The sequence below is a fragment of the Trifolium pratense genome, linkage group LG7, assembly GCF_020283565.1.
Source record: "Trifolium pratense cultivar HEN17-A07 linkage group LG7, ARS_RC_1.1, whole genome shotgun sequence".
In the NCBI taxonomy this organism is placed as follows: Eukaryota; Viridiplantae; Streptophyta; class Magnoliopsida; order Fabales; family Fabaceae; genus Trifolium; species Trifolium pratense.
Window position 1 is genome coordinate 12,096,929 of NC_060065.1, and position 21,612 is coordinate 12,118,540.

A 21,612-nucleotide genomic window follows, 5' to 3' on the forward strand; every position below is an offset into this window, starting at 1 on the left:
AAAACACTCGTGTCAATTTCATTGATTTTAATCAAACTTCGAAGGCTTGAACAACCAATTGCTCGATAAAAGTTTCAAACATCATTTTTCCTAAATTTCGCTAAATTGGAAACATGTAAACCTCGTGTAATATAATTGATTAGGTTACTGATTAGCGATTATTTGATTTGGCGCAGGACGGAAGCGCTAGGTTAGCAAAACGCTAAACCTAATGGATAAAGACAAGCCGCAAACACAAACTTGTCAAAATAGGGTTTCGGAGTCCACCGAAAGAGTAATTTGGAATCCACCAAATTTGAGAAAAATCTCTGAATTTTTATTGAATCAAAAGGTTTTTTTCAAGGCTACAATAATTTAGTTTAAATAGGAGTGGAAAATAAAAATAACAAATCTCCTAAAAAGATTGTAAAAGAAAATAACAAACCTAACTAAATAAAAATAAGAAATCTACCAAAAATATAATAAAACTAAATCTAACTAAAATAATAATATACACAAGAAATCCTCCTACATCAGTCTCCTCTACCTCAAAAGAACTCGACCCCGAGTTCTCGTCTTGATAAAGAGCTTTCTTTGCAGGTTGACTCCTCCAATGAACAAGAGACCACCCTCCTGGATCCCATTGAATGAAGTGAAAGGACCTTTCTCGTGTCAACACATCCAAACGAGGTATTAGAATATATGGGGTGCAATTCTCAGTGAAATTTAGCACTGCAGAAACAGCATGAGCCTGTACTCGAGCATTTTCAAAATCATCCATGGCACTAGCTAATGCCGGAAGCACTAAGTGGTGATATTTAACTTGCAAGTCTGGCCCTAAATCTGTGGACAACTGCCCAATTGCGTTTATAGCCGCCCATCGCACCCTAGGGTGTGGGTGAGAAAATGAATTCAAAACCATTGACAATACATGCTCCAGATTCTTTGTCATCACCTTTGAACAACCCTCTGCAATTTGTGCGATGGCAACGAGCGCAACATTGTGCTTTTGCCATTCAGGGGAAACCAAGTAAGTCGGCAACAACTCAGACGCAACCGGCACAATCGTGTTCCCACCCAAAGAAATTGAAAGTCTGTCCAAACATTCCTGTCCAAATCCATAGTTAGTAGTCTCACCAGCATCCTCATCCTCGGTCAGTGCAGCATGCCAAGCAGGATCATCTTCAATATCCACCAAGGAATCAGGGTAAGTTTGTTTGCATAAATTGAAGAGATTTTCGGCTTGGGAACGGTGGTCGTTGGAGGTTGACATGAGATTTGTAATTAGGGATTCGAAGTGAGTGGAATCTTGGCCGAGAATTAACGCCATCTGAGTTTGGTTGTTTGGATCGTTGGCGGCGGCCATGGTGAGAGAGGCGGTGGCGGAGGAATTGAATTGAGTTTTTTGAGTGGTGGTGTTGTTGGATAACTTTGTCACCTGTGTTGTCAGAGCTGTGATGGCCGCGGTTAAAGCCGTCATGGCACCGTAAAACTCTGCTTTCGTCACCGGGTGATCTCCCATCTGATCACGTTAGAAAAAGAACAGGAGAAACCTGCTCTGATACCAACTGGCGCAGGACGGAAGCGCTAGGTTAGCAAAACGCTAAACCTAATGGATAAAGACAAGCCGCAAACACAAACTTGTCAAAATAGGGTTTCGGAGTCCACCGAAAGAGTAATTTGGAATCCACCAAATTTGAGAAAAATCTCTGAATTTTTATTGAATCAAAAGGTTTTTTTCAAGGCTACAATAATTTAGTTTAAATAGGAGTGGAAAATAAAAATAACAAATCTCCTAAAAGATTGTAAAAGAAAATAACAAACCTAACTAAATAAAAATAAGAAATCTACCAAAAATATAATAAAACTAAATCTAACTAAAATAATAATATACACAAGAAATCCTCCTACATCATGATTTCTCCTCGAAAATTCAAGAACAGTTTTATTCACATTACTTTCCTCTCCAATAGTTCGGGATAGACGTAAGTCGATCCGGAACCGCTTCGCAAACGCAAAATTTTTAAAACTTTCACCCCTTCTAAGTCGAAAGCCATAGGTCTAACACATAACTATTCCGTGTCAAAATGCAGAAAATAGTGTAATCTACAAAGATCTCAACTAACGCAGGAAATAAAAATAAAAAAATCCAACATATTGAACCAAAATGAGAAAGCTTGCACATATAATGCTTGTCTTTTACCAATATACTTGCCTTCAAATTATGTAACACAGATAGATTAATTGTAATTATCTGTACACTAAAACAATCTTATGTTACATAATACGAGACAACCTGTATTGATTCTTTGTTGTTGCTTCCATCTTTCGGTCAGAAAATCTTCATTGCTTTTAACTTTGAGATACTCATCTATATCATCATATCTCAATCCTTTTGATTTAGCTGAGAATGACTGCTCCGGATTACTATAAACTTTTCCAATTTTACTGAATACATCCTTTCCAACATACTCCTTAAGGTAATCAGGACTCCAGCTTCCACGACTGCTGCTAGAACAGTTACTTTGATCTTTCAAATGTTCCTATAACATGATGAATTTCAATAACCTTTGTCAGATAAACGGAGAAAATTAAAAACTACACATATCGTAATATGTAAGACAACAATCATTGGCACTCTTGAAAATTTGTGAATGTCAACAACATACTTATACGATGTATTCACATCATATATCAGCAGATGTCAAAAATTTAAGACGGTGATTATACATTTCAATGTAATTTTCCTAAACTTGTGTTTTTTAGCAGTCAATGGAAGTGTGCATGTGAAGACTTGATGCATAAATATGTTCATATTTAAATGGTCATGTTACTTTTCCATGAGATCTCAAATGCATTTGAAAACAAATTAAAAGTTCAGTGATAACCTGAGTGGAACTCGGGGTGGCAGTATTTGGAGTTGATGTCAAAAGTGCCTTATTCATGTTTGTCCTAGGAGTAGTTTCGTTACTTGTTTCCCATTGCAACCATGGTAACGTAATCCCGTCCATCAAAACAGGAAGAGGTCTAGGGAACGGTGGACTACTACTAAATGTTTCCGGTTTTATCAGTCCTCCAATGGATGAGCTCGTGTCACTCCTTTCTCCATCAAGCGACGAAATATCTGTATCTTCAACATTTGAAATAAAGTCTTCAATATATCTCTCAGCCTCTTCAGTCAACCGCATAGACATTCTGTTTCTGTCATTACTTTTCTGGAAAATAAAATAAAATAAAATGAAAACAGTGCTTAAAAAACAAAAATGACGCATATGCTTTTCTTTTCCTTCACAATGAAAAACAAAAAATGGTTTTATTCAAATTACAAGGAAACTATTGTCAGAAACTCAGAATACTGAACACGATAGAGGCATGCACCTTCCTGGCTCTTGGCGGTTCTGGTATAGAAAAACTCTTTCTAGCAGGACTCAAATTGATCTTTTTAGTGGGACTCAGTTCACTAACAATCTTGGAAAGTTCTCTTCCTCGCTGGTCCTCAAACACAATTTCAGCTAATAAATCTTGTTTTCGTTTCTCTGACTGTAATTTTAAATAAAATAAATAAATGGTGTTGTTAGGCTAGCTACAACTTAACTCAAAAAAACCCTAAGAATAAAATATCAACTAGAGAAGAGGTAATATTAGGACATTATGCAATCAGAAACCATAAAGTATTACTCAGAATTTCACAGTATTCTATTAAAAGATACAAAAGAAAATTGCAAATGTTAAAAACGTGAAAGAGCTAATATTCAATAAAAATAACTATTAACTTCTAATACCTGTTCCAATTCAGTTTCATAGCTCCTTCTGACTGAAGAAACAGCCTGAACAGCATCAGAATCATCTGACAGCAACCGGTTACCTGGGGATAAAGGGGAGGCCCTTGATTTCACCACCGCCTTAAAAATGAAAGTTTCATTAGAGAGTAGGAAAAATTTCGGCGCACAGGGAAGGGTTGCATCAAAAGAACATACAGACAAGCAGATTTACATAAAACTAATTCACATTTCACATACTAGATTAGTTTCCATGTGCCTCAATTCTTTCCGCATTGATTTGTGCAATTCATTAGCCGTGTCAATGAGTCCAACCTGAAGGTGTTTTAAAACAAGAAGAATATTAGAAGTGCAATTCATAAAATTCAGGCACTACTTGCACAACTGTAATTCATCAACCTTATTCTGGGCATGAACCGCTCGTAACTTCTCACTTCCACTTTTTTTGAAATGAGCACCAGCACCTTCATCATCGGTGAGAACTGAAGAATGACTCTGAAGTTTCATAGTCACAATCACAGGTTAACTAAAATACGTGCATTGATAAAATGAGAATAATTTATGACAGTATAGATGTCACTTTGCACTTTCACCTCTATTTTTTAAATTCATTTGCGTCCTCTCAACATAAAAAAAATTTACTAGTACAAGTACAAGCTTTCATAGTGAGACAAACAAATATTAATTTACCAGAATCCGGACAATTATCACACTTACAGAGTAACCATCATAAGATCTCAAATCCTTTTGACTAAGAGACTTGTTCAGCACTTGTCTTTGACCCGAAGCAACTGGATTTTGCATTAGCGTGCTCCTAATATCATTATTTTTCAGATTTGCCCGACTTTTAGAGTTTTGAGAACGATCCAGGTCACTCTGTATCAGCAAACACACAAATACATCGGTATTTCATAATTGAATGTGCTCAAGGGAAATATGACAAATTTAATTGGAAGTCAAATTAGTCTCATAGAGTCCCAGTAGCTATATTCAAAACAAATTGTGTCTTTTTTGCATTCACTAACTGTTACAGTAGATAGTAGCTATATTCAAAACAAATTGTGTCTTTTTTGCATTTCCTATGTTAGATTTAGTTAGTTAGGTAAATAAGTTGGTTAGGAAGTTGATGTTAGTTAGCACAACTTTATAAATAGGATCACTCGTTGTATAGTTTCTTTCACATATTATTAATAAGAGTCTTATGCTCTCTATCTTTCATATGCATTTGATCTAGAACCATAGAATCCTCTGATTATTAATACTAAAAATATCATATTATTTTTATATTTTTTTGAAGAAGCTAAATTTGCCCAACCAAATTGGTACTAGAGAGAACCCTTAAGGAAGAACACACTCCCAGTCCCAGGTCCCAAGCTAATACCACCAGAAGCGGGTTCAATATCATATTATGTTATTCATTGGCAAGATAGAATTGGTTCAAAATCGATTTCTCAAGAGTAATACTAGCACCATTGATAAAATTAATAATACTCTCTGTTTATAGGGACATTTCCTATGGGGTAGAAATTGGAAAACACTTGAATTTCACCAAATAATAGAAATGACATTGAGCATGTGTTCTGTGTTCCAAATCATTATTCATTAGAAAAATAAAATGTCACTCCATCATCAGGTTAGGTCCCACTGGTCCAGCTGAATCCAGCTAGCTCATCAGTAATAAAAAAAAATATATAACAAACAAAATAAATTCAAAATTCAAACAAAGGAGCATTAATTATTACCTCAGAATCACTAATTTGGCAGCGAACCACCGAAAGCGATCTCCTTCGTCTCGAATTAGCATCAGAAACAGTTCTTCCTCCGCCGGCGCCACCAATACTGCTCCTTCTATCATCCCCAACACCAGAACTCCTCCTCGCAGACCTCCCTCGCCTCAACGACGAAGTTCCACCAGCAGGAGTAGACTCCGATTCAGAGCTTCTAGAATCAAGACGTCCACGATTTGCCGACTCAAAAAACTCAATAGCTAGATCATCAAGACTGATCTCCGGGAAGCCACAGCCTCTAACTGTGTTCACGAACTTCCCTCTAGGCGCAGGGAGGTCGGTGTCTGTGTCACCAGAGTAGCGAGAACGGGCAGGTCGGCTCAGGCTCCGAGAGCGGCGGTGGAGGGAGGAGGAGGAGGAGGAGGAGTCTTCGACGGAGGAAGCTCCAACGGGGATTCTTTTAGTGGTAGATTTGAATGCTGCGGTGGCCATTGGTAGAAGTGAAGTAGTTGAAATTTCAAATAAATTATGTGGGTTTTAATTTAAAAGATCCATTTTTTTCGTGTTTGAATTTATTGATGAAGAATAGAAGGGGTAAGATGTGTAGAAGAGAAACGGGGGAAAACAAATATAGCGGAGATATCGACAGAGCGTTATAAGGATTTGATTTGATTTTAATAACGTTTACCGTAACTGTATTAAAGCTTATTAAGGTTAATAAATCAATTTTCGATTTTATATCTGTTCTGGACTGGGCCAAGAGCTGGCCCAATCCCTTCTGCCCGGAGTTTGGGGCACAGCCCAATAAGGGGAGACTTCCCCGACACGTCAGCTAATGACGTGCCCTGCTCGACATAATGGGTAAGCAGCACGTCAAACACGTGCTCGCCTAACCATGCATGCCGATCCATTCAACCGTAGCTTAACAGCTAAGCAGCACGTTTAGCACGTGCTCCTTTATTCAAGCACACCTGTCATCGAGCCTATCCCTTACCCGCGAATAGCGGAACGGCTCCAACCAAGATAGAGGCAAATAACGGCCTTCCCCTACGATACAGGGACTATCTTGGCAGTTGAGTCTATTGGGCCGGTTATCCCGGCCCAATAGACCAACCTTTGGCCCAGCGCTGGGGGCACTATATAAGCTCTCCTAGACAGGAGAGCCAGGTATTCTGAATCATTAGCATTCATACTTTCTCTCTCTTCTTTTGTATCTCTCTGTTCACTTTGCTGACTTAGGCATCGGAGCACCTGCAGGTACAAACCCCCCCTCCAGTGTGGACGCTCGCTCAACGGACCGGCCATCAATCTATTCTGATCACCAGGTACGATCAGTGGCGCCGTCTGTGGGGACTGAGTTCTTCCCCATTCTTTAACCTTTCCTCAAAAGAAACAAAGATAAAAAACCAAACCTCTCAAGAAACTTCATCATGGCCAGTTCTTCGCAGCCACTCAACACCGACGCCAGCGACGACAACGTGCTCAACGTTCCGTCCTCTCCGCCGCCGCAGCATAACACCGTGCTATCACCGGTGCGTGACAATACCACCGTACCACGCGGTCCAGAAACCGACTCCCGCGACGGACGGGAAACCTCACTCTCTTCCGATGAAGAAGACGTTGAGAACCTAACCGATCGTCGTATGGGCAAACGCCCGCAATTCAAGCAAGAAGCTCCGGCAAACAACGCCGAACAGCCCCCCGTCTTGGCCAACTCTGAGGTCGCAGCCTTGATCGCTGCCCTCAAACAAACAACGGAGGCCATGCAGGCTCAAAATCGTCGACTGGACGAGCAGAGCGAAAGAATCGCCGCGCTGGAGAAAAGCCGGCGTCGCAGAAAGACCAACTCTCCCCCGCGGAGACACCAGGCTACTCCTTCCCCTCCTCGACCGGCGGCCGTCAAACATCGACGCCCCGACTTAGAGAGGGTCGAAGTTACTCCTCGGAAGAGGGACCGTACTCCTCCACATCGCGAGGGTAGGCTCTCCCCGGGCAAGAAAGGAAAACACGAAGCTCCGCGCCGCCATTCACCTCAAGGGTTGGCGAACATGGCCAAGCATGGCGCGTCGGGCAGCTACCGTCCTCGCAAATCTCGCAGTCCAACGCCCATGCCCGGCGACTATTCTCCCCGGTCTTCCGAGGACCATTCTCCTAACGGGAGCGACGAGGGTGATCCCCGATGCCCCCTGACCGCAGACATTCTGAGGAAGCGTGTCCCAAAGGGCTTCGAGAGACCTCCTACGCTCCCCGCGTACGATGGTTTGACCGACCCCGACGATCACATAGCTAATGTCAACGCTAACCTGGATTTCAGGAACATTAGCGGGGCCATTAGGTGCAGACTGTTCCCAACCACGCTGAGGAAGGGAGCAATGGCATGGTACCAAAGCCTGCCCCCTCAATCCATCCATTCATGGAGGGATCTTACTGAACAGTTTTGCAGACACTTCACTGCTTCCCGCAAGCACCCAAAGACTGTGCATGCCTTGGAGGCCATATACCAAGCTGAAGACGAAACTCTCCGCAACTTCGTCGAGAGATTCAACAAAGAGGCTGTGCAGGTCGAAACGACCGACGACATGAAAAAATACTTGCTGCAGAGGGGCCTTCGCCCGGGCAGCGATTTTGCCAAAGCTGTGGGCATAGAAAAGCCACCCACCTGGGACGACCTCCTCCTAAAAGCTCAAAAGTACATTGATTACGAGGAAGTCCAGGCAGCTGATGTCGCCCGCCTTGCTCGACCTGGAAGCAGCCACCCTGCCCGCGAGTCCTCCCATAGGAACGATGACAGGGGTGGCGACAAGGGAAGCGATAGAGGCGGCGACAGGGGGGGCGAGAGGGGCAGAGACAGAAGGAGGGGCGAAAGACGAGAGCCTCGTGGCCCTCCAAGCACATTCGCCACCTACACCCCCCTCGTCAAATCACGGGGAGAGATATTCGCTGAGGTTCACATCTCTGAGTTCGACAGAGCAAATGTGAAGCAACCAAAGCCGACCCCCTTGAAGCCCGGCCAAGACAAAAATAGGTATTGCAGATACCACAAAAGTTATGGTCACAGGACCGACGACTGCATCCAACTGAAGGATGCTATTGAAATCATGATCAGAAACGGACAACTAAGACAGTTCGTGAAAAGAAACAACGACCCTCGACCAGAGGCCGCGGAGACACGCGCGGTCGAGGAAGTACCTCCCCAACCAGCCGGGAAGAACAACGCCAAGCAGATAGCTATGAGCGTCTCCCGGCCAGAAGATTTTGCTATCCCCAGCGGTTTTGGGGACACCCATACTAGTCCTACGCTTAGCACGGGGGACTACTTCACAGACTCACTCGTCATATCCGGCGGTCACATGGACAAGCACACCGTCGGATCAATAAAAAGAAAATTCGAGGATCTCATCAACACGTCCTCGAATATGAACGCGACGCTGGACAAGGCGAAGGGGCGATCAATGCCTTTAGCCTTCTATCGAGAAGAGCTGCCCGGTGGGACAGCCAATTTCCAAATTCCCCTCCTCGTCCGGGCAGACATGGCCAACATGGACGTTCGTCGAGTCCTCATCGATCCGGGGAGCTCCTGCGACATCATGTACGCCAGTTTGTTCAGGACCTTACAGCTGGACGAGACACATCTCACCCCGTACTTGGGCTCAGATCTCACAGGATTCAATGGAGCAACTACTAGGCCTTGGGGTTATGTCGACCTGATCGTCACCTTTGGCTCCGAAGAGACTGCTAAGTCGATCAGGGTGAAATTCTTGGTCGTGGACTGCCCTTGCCTCTACCAGTGCATCATCGGCAGGACGGCCATAGCAGACCTGGTTGCTGTCCCTTCTACTGCCCACCTGAAGATGAAGTATTACACTCACAAGGGGCAGGTTGCTACTCTACACGGGGACATTGAAGCCGCGAGGAGGTGCTTTGACGCAGCATCCAAAGGCAACAACTTCATTGGCAAAGCTCCCGAAGCAAAGAAGCCAAAGCCTTCCTCGGAAACACCACCAAAGCCGTCCCAGGAAGCACCACCAAGTCTGCCCGGTCCAAGTGTGAGCTCTGTTGATCTTGACAGCCGCACCTCCAAGAAATAGCATAAGGAGGAGAAAAAGCTGAGGAAGGAGGAGAAGGAGGACGACGAGGCGAGCAAAGAGCATTATCGCCCCATTCCAGATGGAGACTTTGAGATAGTCCAGTTTGGCGAGGATCCAGAAAAAGGAGTCAAGATTGGTACGGGGCTCCCCGAGTTGGCGAGGAAGCAGCTGAAAGCCTGCCTTAGAGAAAATGCTGACTTGTTCGCATGGCACGCTGCCGACATGCCCGGGCTGGATCCAAACATCGCTTGTCATCAACTTACTGTCGACCCACTTGCTAGTGCTGTAGTGCAACGTAGGCGTAGGCAGTCTCCCGAAAAAGCGGAGGCTGCTGAAAAAGCTGTAAAAGACCTCCTAGAGGCAAATTTTATTTCTGAAGCCAGATACACTACCTGGTTGTCAAACGTTGTACTAGTTAAAAAATCTAATGGAAAATGGCGCATGTGTGTTGACTATACCGATCTCAATAGGGCTTGCCCTAAAGATTCCTATCCTTTACCTTGCATTGATAAATTAGTCGATAATTCTTCTGGCTTTAAATTATTGTCTTTTATGGATGCATATTCAGGATACAACCAAATCCCAATGGCTGTGGCCGACAGGGGAAAAACAGCTTTCATGACCGAGTCGGGCAACTATTACTACAACGTAATGCCCTTCGGTCTAAAAAACGCTGGTGCTACATACCAGCGGATGATGAACAAAGTATTCCGGGCAGAAATAGGCGACATGCTCGAAGTCTACATGGACGACATGATCGTAAAATCCCATGAGGAAATCGACCATACCGCCCACTTACGTAAGGTCTTCGAGCAGGCCAGAAAACACAACATGCGATTCAACCCAGAAAAGTGCACCTTCGGGGTACGAGCAGGAAAGTTCCTCGGATTCTACCTAACAGAACGAGGAATCGAAGCCAACCCCGACAAATGTCGTGCCTTTACGGAGCTCCCAACTCCGAGCAACAAAAAATCCATACAAACCTTGAACGGAATGCTGACCTCATTGTCTCGCTTCGTAGCAAAATCTGCTCAACACGCATTACCGCTTTTCAAATTACTAAGGAAAGAAGCTGTGTTCGAATGGACGGACGAGTGCGAGCAGGCCCTCCAACATCTTAAGAAGGCCCTGTCCGAACCCCCAGTCCTCTCGCGCCCGGATGTCGAGGAAGTGTTATACATCTACCTCTCCGTCGCATCCGAGGCCGTCAGCGCAGCCCTTGTCCGCGAAACAACGGAAGGACAAAAACCAGTGTACTTCACGAGCAAGGCTCTACAGGGGCCCGAACTCAGATATACACAAATCGAAAAGGTGGCCCTCGCCTTGATCAACGCAGCAAGAAGACTACGTCACTACTTCCTAGCACACACAATCATAGTACGAACCGACCAACCCATCAAATCATTGCTTGGTCGACCAGACATGGCGGGCAGGATGCTCAAATGGTCCCTCGAGCTTTCCGAATTCGACATTTGTTATGAAAGCAGGAAAGCGCTAAAATCACAAGTCCTAGCAGACTTTGTGGCCGAAATGACGAGTCCAGACTCCTCGACAAGCGAGGCAGACAAATGGACAATATTCGTCGACGGAGCGTCAAGCTCCACGGGAGCAGGAGCAGGAATTATCCTGGAAAATGAAAATGGGATCATCATCGAAGTTTCCCTGGCACTATCCTTCCCGACATCAAATAACCAAGCAGAATACGAAGCCTTCCTAGCAGGGCTACGGTTGGCCGAGGACATGGAGGCAAAAGAAGTAAAAATTTTCACAGATTCACAACTTGTTGCCTCACAAGTATTGGGAGAATATCAAGCCAAAAATGATAATCTCTCTGAATATCTAGCATTAGTGAAGGAAAAAATCACTAAGTTCGAATCCGTGGAGGTGCAACACGTTCCACGCGAGCACAACAAACGGGCAGATATCCTGTCCAAACTGGCGAGCACAAAAAAGAAAGGCGGAAACAAATCCGTCATTCAGGAAGTACTCCCCCGACCAAGCATCGAGAAGGCGAACAACGTCCTCGACATTAATGTCATTGGCGACCAAAATTGCTGGATGACCCCCGTGTACAACTTCCTCGCGAATGGAACCCTCCCCGACAATCAGAAAGAGGCAGCAATAATTAGACGTCGAGCATGCGCATATGTCGTCCTCGACGGAAAGTTATATAGAAGAGGATTCTCAATCCCACTCCTTAAATGTGTCGACGAGGAAACAGTCGACTATATCTTGCGCGAGGTACACGAGGGAATCAACGCCCAGCATCTGGGAGGAAGATCGCTGGCCAGGAAAGCTCTTCGAGCAGGATACTACTGGCCCACCATGCAGCAAGACGCAAAGGACCATGTGAAGAAATGCGACAAATGTCAACGACATGGGGACATGCACCTAGCTCCTCCCCACGAACTCAAATCTTTGTCGTCACCATGGCCCTTCGCTTGGTGGGGCATGGACATACTTGGCCCCTTCACAAAGGGACTCCACCAAAATAAATTTCTGATAGTCGCCGTGGACTATTTCACCAAGTGGGTAGAGGCTGAACCCCTCTCCGACATAACGTCGTTCAGGATACTCCGTTTCTTCAAACGCGACGTACTCTGCCGATTTGGGATACCACAGGCCGTCGTCACGGACAACGGGACACAATTCACGGACAAAGGTTTCCAAGACTTCCTCGCTGCCCTGGGGACTAAGCAACATTTCACTTCCGTGGAACATCCCCAGACTAACGGGCAAGCCGAGGCCGCCAACAGAGTAATCCTGCGCGGCCTACGTCGAAGATTGGACCAGAACAAAAAGATATGGGTCGAGGAGCTTGAAAGCGTCCTTTGGGCCTATCGCACAACACCACACTCCACAACCGGGGAGACTCCATTTAGAATGGTATATGGAACAGAAGCAGTCATCCCCGTGGAGGTGGGCGAGCCATCTCGCCGAACCGAGCAACCGCTCGAAGAAGAAATGAACGACGAAGCTCTCCGTGAAGAGCTTGATCTCGTCGAAGAGATCCGCACGGGGGCATCCCTTCGGGAAGCCACCCTTAAACAAAAAATAGCTGTCCGACATGACGTCAAAGTCATCAAAAGAGAATTTGAAGTGGGCAGCCTCGTCTTAAGACGAAATACTAAGGACTCCCAGGATGGTAAATTGGCGGCCAACTGGGAAGGACCATATCGCGTCATTGACAAAACAGAAAATGGCGCGTATTATCTCGAGGATCTTCGAGGAAAGAAACTTCCTCGACCTTGGAACGCCCAAAAATTAAAACAATATTATAGCTAAGTTATTGCCAAAGTAAAAAACACTTCTAAAAGGCTGCTCGGATCCTCTAGCAACGAGCCCGACACCTCGACAACGGAAAGCACGCGGGCACACGTGCTCGATCCAAATAACTGAAAAGAAGATACTCTGGCTCAGGAAGGGCAGAGCATCTCCCCGACGAGGATGACCTTTGAGACAAGCTCCTCGTCTTCGTGCCAAGGCTTAACGCCCAGCTCGCGATGGGAAGTTCAAGCCGCGGGGACGGGCACAACAACGTGTCGGTCTCCGTATTAGCCTCAGAAAACAACTCTAGGCTAGTTAGTTCCCTAAACTTTCTAAGTTAAAACCGAGGACGAAACGCGCTCGCAACAAAAAACTTACAAATATAAAAACGGTTTTGTCGAGCAGGCATACAACAATGTCGAGCAAGTATACGAATATCAAAACCAAAAATTTGTTAAGTTAAAAACGAGCAAGCATAAAGACATGCATATTCCACGCAGGTATAACTTAGCAAAACAAAAACAATAATTTAAACATACACACGAGGAGAACGAAATAAACGAGCAGGATTAACAAAACGGGCACTGTTATAAATACCGGGCATAAAAACCCACTTGTTCAAATATTACAAAACCGGGCACGCAGGCCCCCAAATATTGTTCAAAAACAAAGAAAATTACAAGTTAACGGCGCGCAGGCCCAAATAAAACAGTCGAGGAGGATCAGGTGCTCTCATCATGGCCCACTGGGTTATCCTCCGGTGCCTGGTCCTCCCCGACAGCTTCCTCCTCAGCTTCCTCCTCCTCCTCGTCATCATCATCACCAGCTTCATCGTACTTCTCCTCCTCAAGGGCCATTTTCTGATACTCTTCAGGAATAACAATCTGCCCGTTCTCAACCCGTTTGAGCTTGTGAATGCCATCAGTAATCAAGCCATGCTCGGCATTCACAACCCTGAGTTGGGCGATCGCATTCTTCCACCCATGCACCATGCTCGCCAACATCAAGCCCCCTTGCCTTTTAATCTCCTTCACCAAGTCTGCCCGACTCACCAGCCTGGAAGTCTCAATGGCCTCGTCGGCAGCTGGAGCGAGCTTGGACTGCAGGTCCGCTATCACCGCTTCCAAGCTCTTTTTCTCCTCGGCTCTCCGGGTCTCCACCTCCTCGAGCCTTTTCTTAGCAAGCTCCAGCTCATCCCGGCTTTCCCTAACATCTTCCAGCAGCTGGCCATAATTCTCTTGCTTGCCCCTAAGGTCGATGAGCTCACCCTCCAGCTTCACAATGTGCCCCTCCAGCTTGGCGTTTCGGGCAGCCAACTTTTCCACCTCACGAGTTGGCCCCCCTTCATTTAATACCAGGGCTGTCTCCGCCAGCCGGATGACCGCAGCAATATCCTCATTCAGCTGATTCTGTCGGGCAGCTGAAGAAACACCCAGAACATAACTCTTCTCCGATGCAGGCACTTGGAGGGGATTTTTGTCAAAAAAGCTCCGGTTGCTCAAACACGCGGGGAGGACAAAACCACCGTCCCCCTCCGACAAGTCGACGATAGGCGTCATCTGTTCCTCCCGATGCCTCTTTGCACGACCTCCCGGGGTCCCAGCTGAGCTTCCCACCGGTGAAGATTGGGTGATGCTCCCCGAAGCAGTCCGTTCGGCAATCAGAATATTAGGCTTGGATCTCCTCGCCTTCTTCTTTGACTTCTCCCCTTTTTGCTCAGCAGCTATCCTCATCAGTTCGGAAGCAAGATCAGCCATTCTACCTGCAAAGTCAGAAACATGGTCAGAAAAACGGGGAGAAACTCAAAACATCAAAAAATGCTGAATTTAAAACAAGTAAAAAACGCGCAGGGTAAAACAAGTAGATACCCAACAAAGTGTGTAACGACCCGATTTTTAGTAAATCGATATTTTATATATTTGCATATATTTTGGGTTAGTGTTAAATATTTATTTACGCGACCTATGATTATTTAGCGCGAACTTAAGTTTGTGAGCGAAACCTTTGTCGTGTTAGTGGGCTTGGGCGTGTGATAGAAGCTTAGTGGGCTTAGGCAAGTTGGGCTTGAACCAAGAGAATTGGAGAGTAGTATAAGTACCAAGTCAAACCCATGAATAGGATCACAATTCATTTTTTCATGAGAAGTGAGGTTTGTAAGCTTAGAAGCAAAGCAAGAACCCTAGGAGAGCAAGAAGAAGAACTCGAGCAAGGAGAAGAGATTTAGAGGCCAAGAATCATCATTCAATCCAAGGTGAGAGTGGTTAAGCATAAGCTTGGGTGATCCAAGAGAGGGGAGGTGTCTAGCCTCCATTCCTAAACTCTCTCATCCAATTTCTTTGGGGTTTGGGTGAAGTTTCTTTATCATAAACATGTCTTTTCATCTTAGTATGCTTAATGAACATCTAGGAGGGAATATGTATATGTTTGATGATGTTTTTGCATGTTTATGCAACTTTGCTTATTTTGCAAGAAATTGACATGATTTTGTATGTGTGATGTGTTTTGGTGTTTTTGATTGTTGATACATGTATATATGTATGGTATATACATGATTGATCACTTGTTATGCATTTATAACATGTTTAGATGTATTTTTGAGTGGAATCAATGTTAAACCGCCTTAGAAACTCAAGAACAGATATTTTCTGGTGTGGTTCGCTACCTGTTCGCTCAGCGAATAGTTCGCTACGAGTTCGCTACATGTTCGCCATGTACCTGTCACCCTCTGATGTTGTTCGCTACGTGTTCGCTACGGGTTCGCTCAGCGAACAGCTCTGTGACAGCAATTTTTGTTAATGTTTGTAAAGTGTGTGTATCCATGTATTTGGTTTCGTTTTGGTTTGGAATTATTATATGTTTAATAATTGTGTTGTGTAATGGCATTTATATAAAATGTCAAAGAAGAATATTAAGGTTTGTATACTTTAATAAAGAGGGATATCAGCTTGTCTGATAAAGAAGTAAGTTGGATTAGGTTATCCATTTGTGAGTTTACCATATGTTTGGTATTTGCATGACATTCATACATTCATGCATTATTTAGGGATTTCAGACTTGTCTGATAAAGAGGATATTGGGCTTGCCCAATAAAGAGGATATCAAAGGTCAGGTTCTTTGATAAAGACGATGGTACCACATGCATTAGTCGTGTCTAGGTTGGCATGACATTGAATGTTTGGCATTAGTCGCGTTTAAGTAAATGTGCATTTATTTGGTAAGTGTTATGTGAGTTCTTTGTGTGGTCCGAAACGACGCGAAACTATCTGGTTGTGTATTTGTGAGTATGTGTTATCTGGTGTGTTGCTTATGGAGGCATGTGTGTGAGTTAGTAATATGTGATAGGTTGAATATAGGTGCGTTTCTATATTCGTATGTATGTGATTATGTTTACTAACTCTCTACCTATTTGTTATGTGCTGGACCTTTGGGGGTTCAGGTATTCAGGTCGAGGTTTCGATCGAGCTTTAGCTGTAGATCGTTTTGGTGAGGAGCACTTTTGGTGAGGAGCTAGTGTAGGCTACCTTTGTATAGTTTTGTTAAGTTAGTTTGGTTGTGATGTATATTAGTGCTCTGGTATGTTGTAACATCGAGTCGGGGATCGTTTGTATTCCGTCGTATATCGATGCGAACATCTTAACTTATGTTTTATGTAAATGAATTATCTTTTGAACTATTTTGTTCATTGCTTTGAAAATCCTTTATGTTGTGTTTTCCGCTGCGACGTTTCGTGTCGTGTGCACGATCGTTTTATAAAAATGTTTTCCCGTAGCGCTCCGGCTACTTATCTTTAAAGAGTTTTTAAGATCACGTTTTTAAGGGTAGTTAGTTCGGGGTGTTACAATAGTTGGTATCAGAGCAGGTCGGTTCATGTGAGCCATTAGGATTTTCTTTCTCTTGTATGAGCATGTGTTGGGTACACTGTTAATACATTCTAACGTCGAGTTGTGATTCGTTCAGGAATCATGGCTGCTGCTAGGACCAACGCTCAGATTGCACAAGCTTTGACTGCTTTGACTACATTGGTGGTAAGAGATAATGACCCGGGAAGGGATAGTGAGAAAAGATTGGAAAGGTTTATGTCGCATAAACCGACTCTGTTTACCGGGGGCTATAACCCGGAGGGAGCTATCAAGTGGTTAGATGAGGTGGAGATCATCTTTGAAGCAATGTGTTGTTCTGAGGAGAACAAGACTACTTTGGGAACTTATGCCCTTAGAGAGGAGGCAATCGTTTGGTGGAGGAATGTGAGACTCAGGATAGGAGTGGACGGTGTTGCTATCGTTTGGGAAACTTTCAAAAGGGAATTTTTAAGGAAGTACTTTCCGGCTGATGTGAAGAATAAGAAAGTGATTGAGTTCATGGAGCTCAAGCAAGGAAATTTATCAGTCGCCGAGTATTCGGCTAAGTTTGAAGCTTTGTGTGTGTTTAGTCCACACTACAACACGGTGGAAGCCGAAGAGGATAAGTGTGTCAAGTTCGAGAGTGGACTTCGTCCGGATAACAAGCTTTTGATTGGATTTTCTGAAATCAGGGATTTTCCGACCCTTATGACCAAGGCAAGGATTTGTGATGAAGATAGCAAAGCTAAGACCAACTACTATAAGGTTCTGAATGATAGGAAAGGAAAAGGTTTGGATCGTGGTAAGCCGTATGAGAACAAGGGCAATGGAAGTGGAAAGAAGAAGCAAGGAAGTGGAAGTTGTTACAAATGTGGAGAGCGGGGTCATATGTCATATGATTGCCCGAGGAAAAGCGACAAGTGTTTCAATTGTGGGCAGTTTGGGCACAAGGCCGATGCTTGTCGGGTGAAAGTGTTTTGTTTCAATTGTGGCGAGGAAGGTCACAAGAGTCCGGCGTGCAAGAAACCGAAGATGCCTCGTTGAGGGTTCGTTCTCTGCTTTATCTCTTAGGTAATTTCGAGGGCGAAATTCTTTTAAGGGGGGTAGAGTTGTAACGACCCGATTTTTAGTAAATCGATATTTTATATATTTGCATATATTTTGGGTTAGTGTTAAATATTTATTTACGCGACCTATGATTATTTAGCGCGAACTTAAGTTTGTGAGCGAAACCTTTGTCGTGTTAGTGGGCTTGGGCGTGTGATAGAAGCTTAGTGGGCTTAGGCAAGTTGGGCTTGAACCAAGAGAATTGGAGAGTAGTATAAGTACCAAGTCAAACCCATGAATAGGATCACAATTCATTTTTTCATGAGAAGTGAGGTTTGTAAGCTTAGAAGCAAAGCAAGAACCCTAGGAGAGCAAGAAGAAGAACTCGAGCAAGGAGAAGAGATTTAGAGGCCAAGAATCATCATTCAATCCAAGGTGAGAGTGGTTAAGCATAAGCTTGGGTGATCCAAGAGAGGGGAGGTGTCTAGCCTCCATTCCTAAACTCTCTCATCCAATTTCTTTGGGGTTTGGGTGAAGTTTCTTTATCATAAACATGTCTTTTCATCTTAGTATGCTTAATGAACATCTAGGAGGGAATATGTATATGTTTGATGATGTTTTTGCATGTTTATGCAACTTTGCTTATTTTGCAAGAAATTGACATGATTTTGTATGTGTGATGTGTTTTGGTGTTTTTGATTGTTGATACATGTATATATGTATGGTATATACATGATTGATCACTTGTTATGCATTTATAACATGTTTAGATGTATTTTTGAGTGGAATCAATGTTAAACCGCCTTAGAAACTCAAGAACAGATATTTTCTGGTGTGGTTCGCTACCTGTTCGCTCAGCGAATAGTTCGCTACGAGTTCGCTACATGTTCGCCATGTACCTGTCACCCTCTGATGTTGTTCGCTACGTGTTCGCTACGGGTTCGCTCAGCGAACAGCTCTGTGACAGCAATTTTTGTTAATGTTTGTAAAGTGTGTGTATCCATGTATTTGGTTTCGTTTTGGTTTGGAATTATTATATGTTTAATAATTGTGTTGTGTAATGGCATTTATATAAAATGTCAAAGAAGAATATTAAGGTTTGTATACTTTAATAAAGAGGGATATCAGCTTGTCTGATAAAGAAGTAAGTTGGATTAGGTTATCCATTTGTGAGTTTACCATATGTTTGGTATTTGCATGACATTCATACATTCATGCATTATTTAGGGATTTCAGACTTGTCTGATAAAGAGGATATTGGGCTTGCCCAATAAAGAGGATATCAAAGGTCAGGTTCTTTGATAAAGACGATGGTACCACATGCATTAGTCGTGTCTAGGTTGGCATGACATTGAATGTTTGGCATTAGTCGCGTTTAAGTAAATGTGCATTTATTTGGTAAGTGTTATGTGAGTTCTTTGTGTGGTCCGAAACGACGCGAAACTATCTGGTTGTGTATTTGTGAGTATGTGTTATCTGGTGTGTTGCTTATGGAGGCATGTGTGTGAGTTAGTAATATGTGATAGGTTGAATATAGGTGCGTTTCTATATTCGTATGTATGTGATTATGTTTACTAACTCTCTACCTATTTGTTATGTGCTGGACCTTTGGGGGTTCAGGTATTCAGGTCGAGGTTTCGATCGAGCTTTAGCTGTAGATCGTTTTGGTGAGGAGCACTTTTGGTGAGGAGCTAGTGTAGGCTACCTTTGTATAGTTTTGTTAAGTTAGTTTGGTTGTGATGTATATTAGTGCTCTGGTATGTTGTAACATCGAGTCGGGGATCGTTTGTATTCCGTCGTATATCGATGCGAACATCTTAACTTATGTTTTATGTAAATGAATTATCTTTTGAACTATTTTGTTCATTGCTTTGAAAATCCTTTATGTTGTGTTTTCCGCTGCGACGTTTCGTGTCGTGTGCACGATCGTTTTATAAAAATGTTTTCCCGTAGCGCTCCGGCTACTTATCTTTAAAGAGTTTTTAAGATCACGTTTTTAAGGGTAGTTAGTTCGGGGTGTTACAAAGTGTCCTCGGCAGAAACAGTTTTGCACGACAGTAATAATCTGGTATTAACGAAACGAGGTTCGATCCTCGGTCTACCATGCTTATCCAAAGCAACATCCCCTAAGCTGGTTATAACTTTGCAAGGCTTAAAGCCATCCACATACGCTTTCAGCTTCTCAAAGCCCGCCATCTCTGCCGGGGACAGGTCCTCGCCAGCCGTTAAGTACTCGTCGGTCCGCAATAAGAAATGCCCCGACGACCATGACAGCGGGAAACGCAGACTCCACTCCGTTACCTGCTCGCCCTCCTCGTCCAGCTGAGGAGACCCATCCTCAAGGAATACAGGCCTGTCCATATATAAAGAGTTCAAAGCAAACTCCGTCACCGGCCTCACTACGTAGTACCTCTCCTTGAATCCCCGAGCAGACTCCACGAACATCTTAAATATCTTGCTCGATTGATGCTTCAAGGAAATCCAACCTTGCTGGTCCCCGACCTTCTGTCGTTGGATTTTGAAGATATAGAAAAATAAAGAAACAGTGGCCTCCACCTCCAGATATCGACAAAGAATCTGGTACGCTCAGATGAACGCCAACGCGTTTGGATGAAGCTGGGAGGGAGCTACCCTTAACCGACCAAAAATCTCGGCTTCGAGGTTGTTGAAGGGCAAACGATATCCCATCTCCTTGAACGCCAGTTCGTACATGGTAAATCCACCTTCCGTGTACGGCGAACAAATCCGCTCCCCCTCAGCAGGTATGTGAACCTCCCAGTTGACCGCGCCAGCCTCCTCGACGATGGTAAAAAGCCGGGGATCCTGAGCGGTAATTGTCGAAGCAATGCCCCGAGGCTCGGGCGCAACCCAGGCCAGCTCCGGATCTGTTATGGTGTCGACCAGCTTATGTTTTGACGCCGCTTGGCTCCCCGTAGCCTCCTCTGTGTCTGACATTTCGAATACCTGAAAAGCAGCGAAAATAAAGTGAATTCGACAGTCATATCAAATCCACCCTTTCACCACAATTCAAGTGAAAGGGCGTGTAGTAGGGCGAGGACGCTGTCCCCGACCAAAAGCCCTTATCAAAATGGCAAAACAAAGACAAAAACAGAGGAGACGAGGAGAACCATTTAACAAAAACGGGGAGAAGCTCCCCGACACAAGCTCAAAACGTTGCTCGACGCTTAGAAGCAAACTTAGTTTTGCATAAAATCCTAAAGTCAAAAACGGGGAGAAGGTCCCCGACACAGAGTTTTTACAAACTCATTTTTCTCAAAAGAAAAAGCGGGGAGAAGGTCCCCGACATTCATACAATTCATAAAGACGCTCAAAATATGCGCGAAGGCGAAAACGGGGAGAACTAACCTAGTTTTTTGCTACAATAAACGGGGAGAGGAAACAACACTCTCCTCCACGACATAAAACCCAGAATTCCCAGAAATTCAAACTACTCATGGTGTTCTTTGCAGAACCCAGAAGATTCATCTTCATATTCATCACTTTAGCCCAGAAATGCATGAATGTTCATCAACATTCAAACGATTTTTCCAGAAACCCATATGTTCTTCATTTTCCCAGAAAGTCTAACGAAAAACAGGCTTGAATCTAACGAGAAAAGGTCAAGGATTTAAGGCACCAACACATAGGGCAAAATGGGTACAAAACAAACCCAAAACAACAGAAGCAAAAGGCAAATAAAAGCAAAACTACAAGTAAAGTTCAAAGGGCCAAAACGCATGAAAATGCAAACACAGAGTTACCATCAACATAGAGTGGATCTCAAAATCAAAGAGGAAAAAGAACTTTGGTTACCTTTGATTAGGAAGAAATTCGAAGTTTGGAGCTTGAAGTCTGCGGGCTTGGAACACGAACCTTTGGAATACGA

The 21,612-nt window shown here is 44.0% G+C and overlaps 1 protein-coding gene across 1 annotated transcript; it reads right to left on the minus strand.

Annotated features, from left to right (window-relative positions):
* Positions 1–1,897: 1,897 nt before the first annotated feature.
* LOC123897019 lies at positions 1,898–6,206 on the minus strand. The gene is made up of 8 exons (XM_045947516.1): positions 5,501–6,206; positions 4,476–4,634; positions 4,158–4,253; positions 3,999–4,073; positions 3,762–3,881; positions 3,358–3,519; positions 2,868–3,194; positions 1,898–2,522 (listed from the first exon to the last, which is right to left on the minus strand). Exons 1-8 carry the CDS (start codon positions 5,975–5,977, stop codon positions 2,241–2,243), a joined length of 1,698 nt encoding a protein of 565 aa, XP_045803472.1. The 5' UTR covers positions 5,978–6,206; the 3' UTR covers positions 1,898–2,240.
* Positions 6,207–21,612: the final 15,406 nt, after the last annotated feature.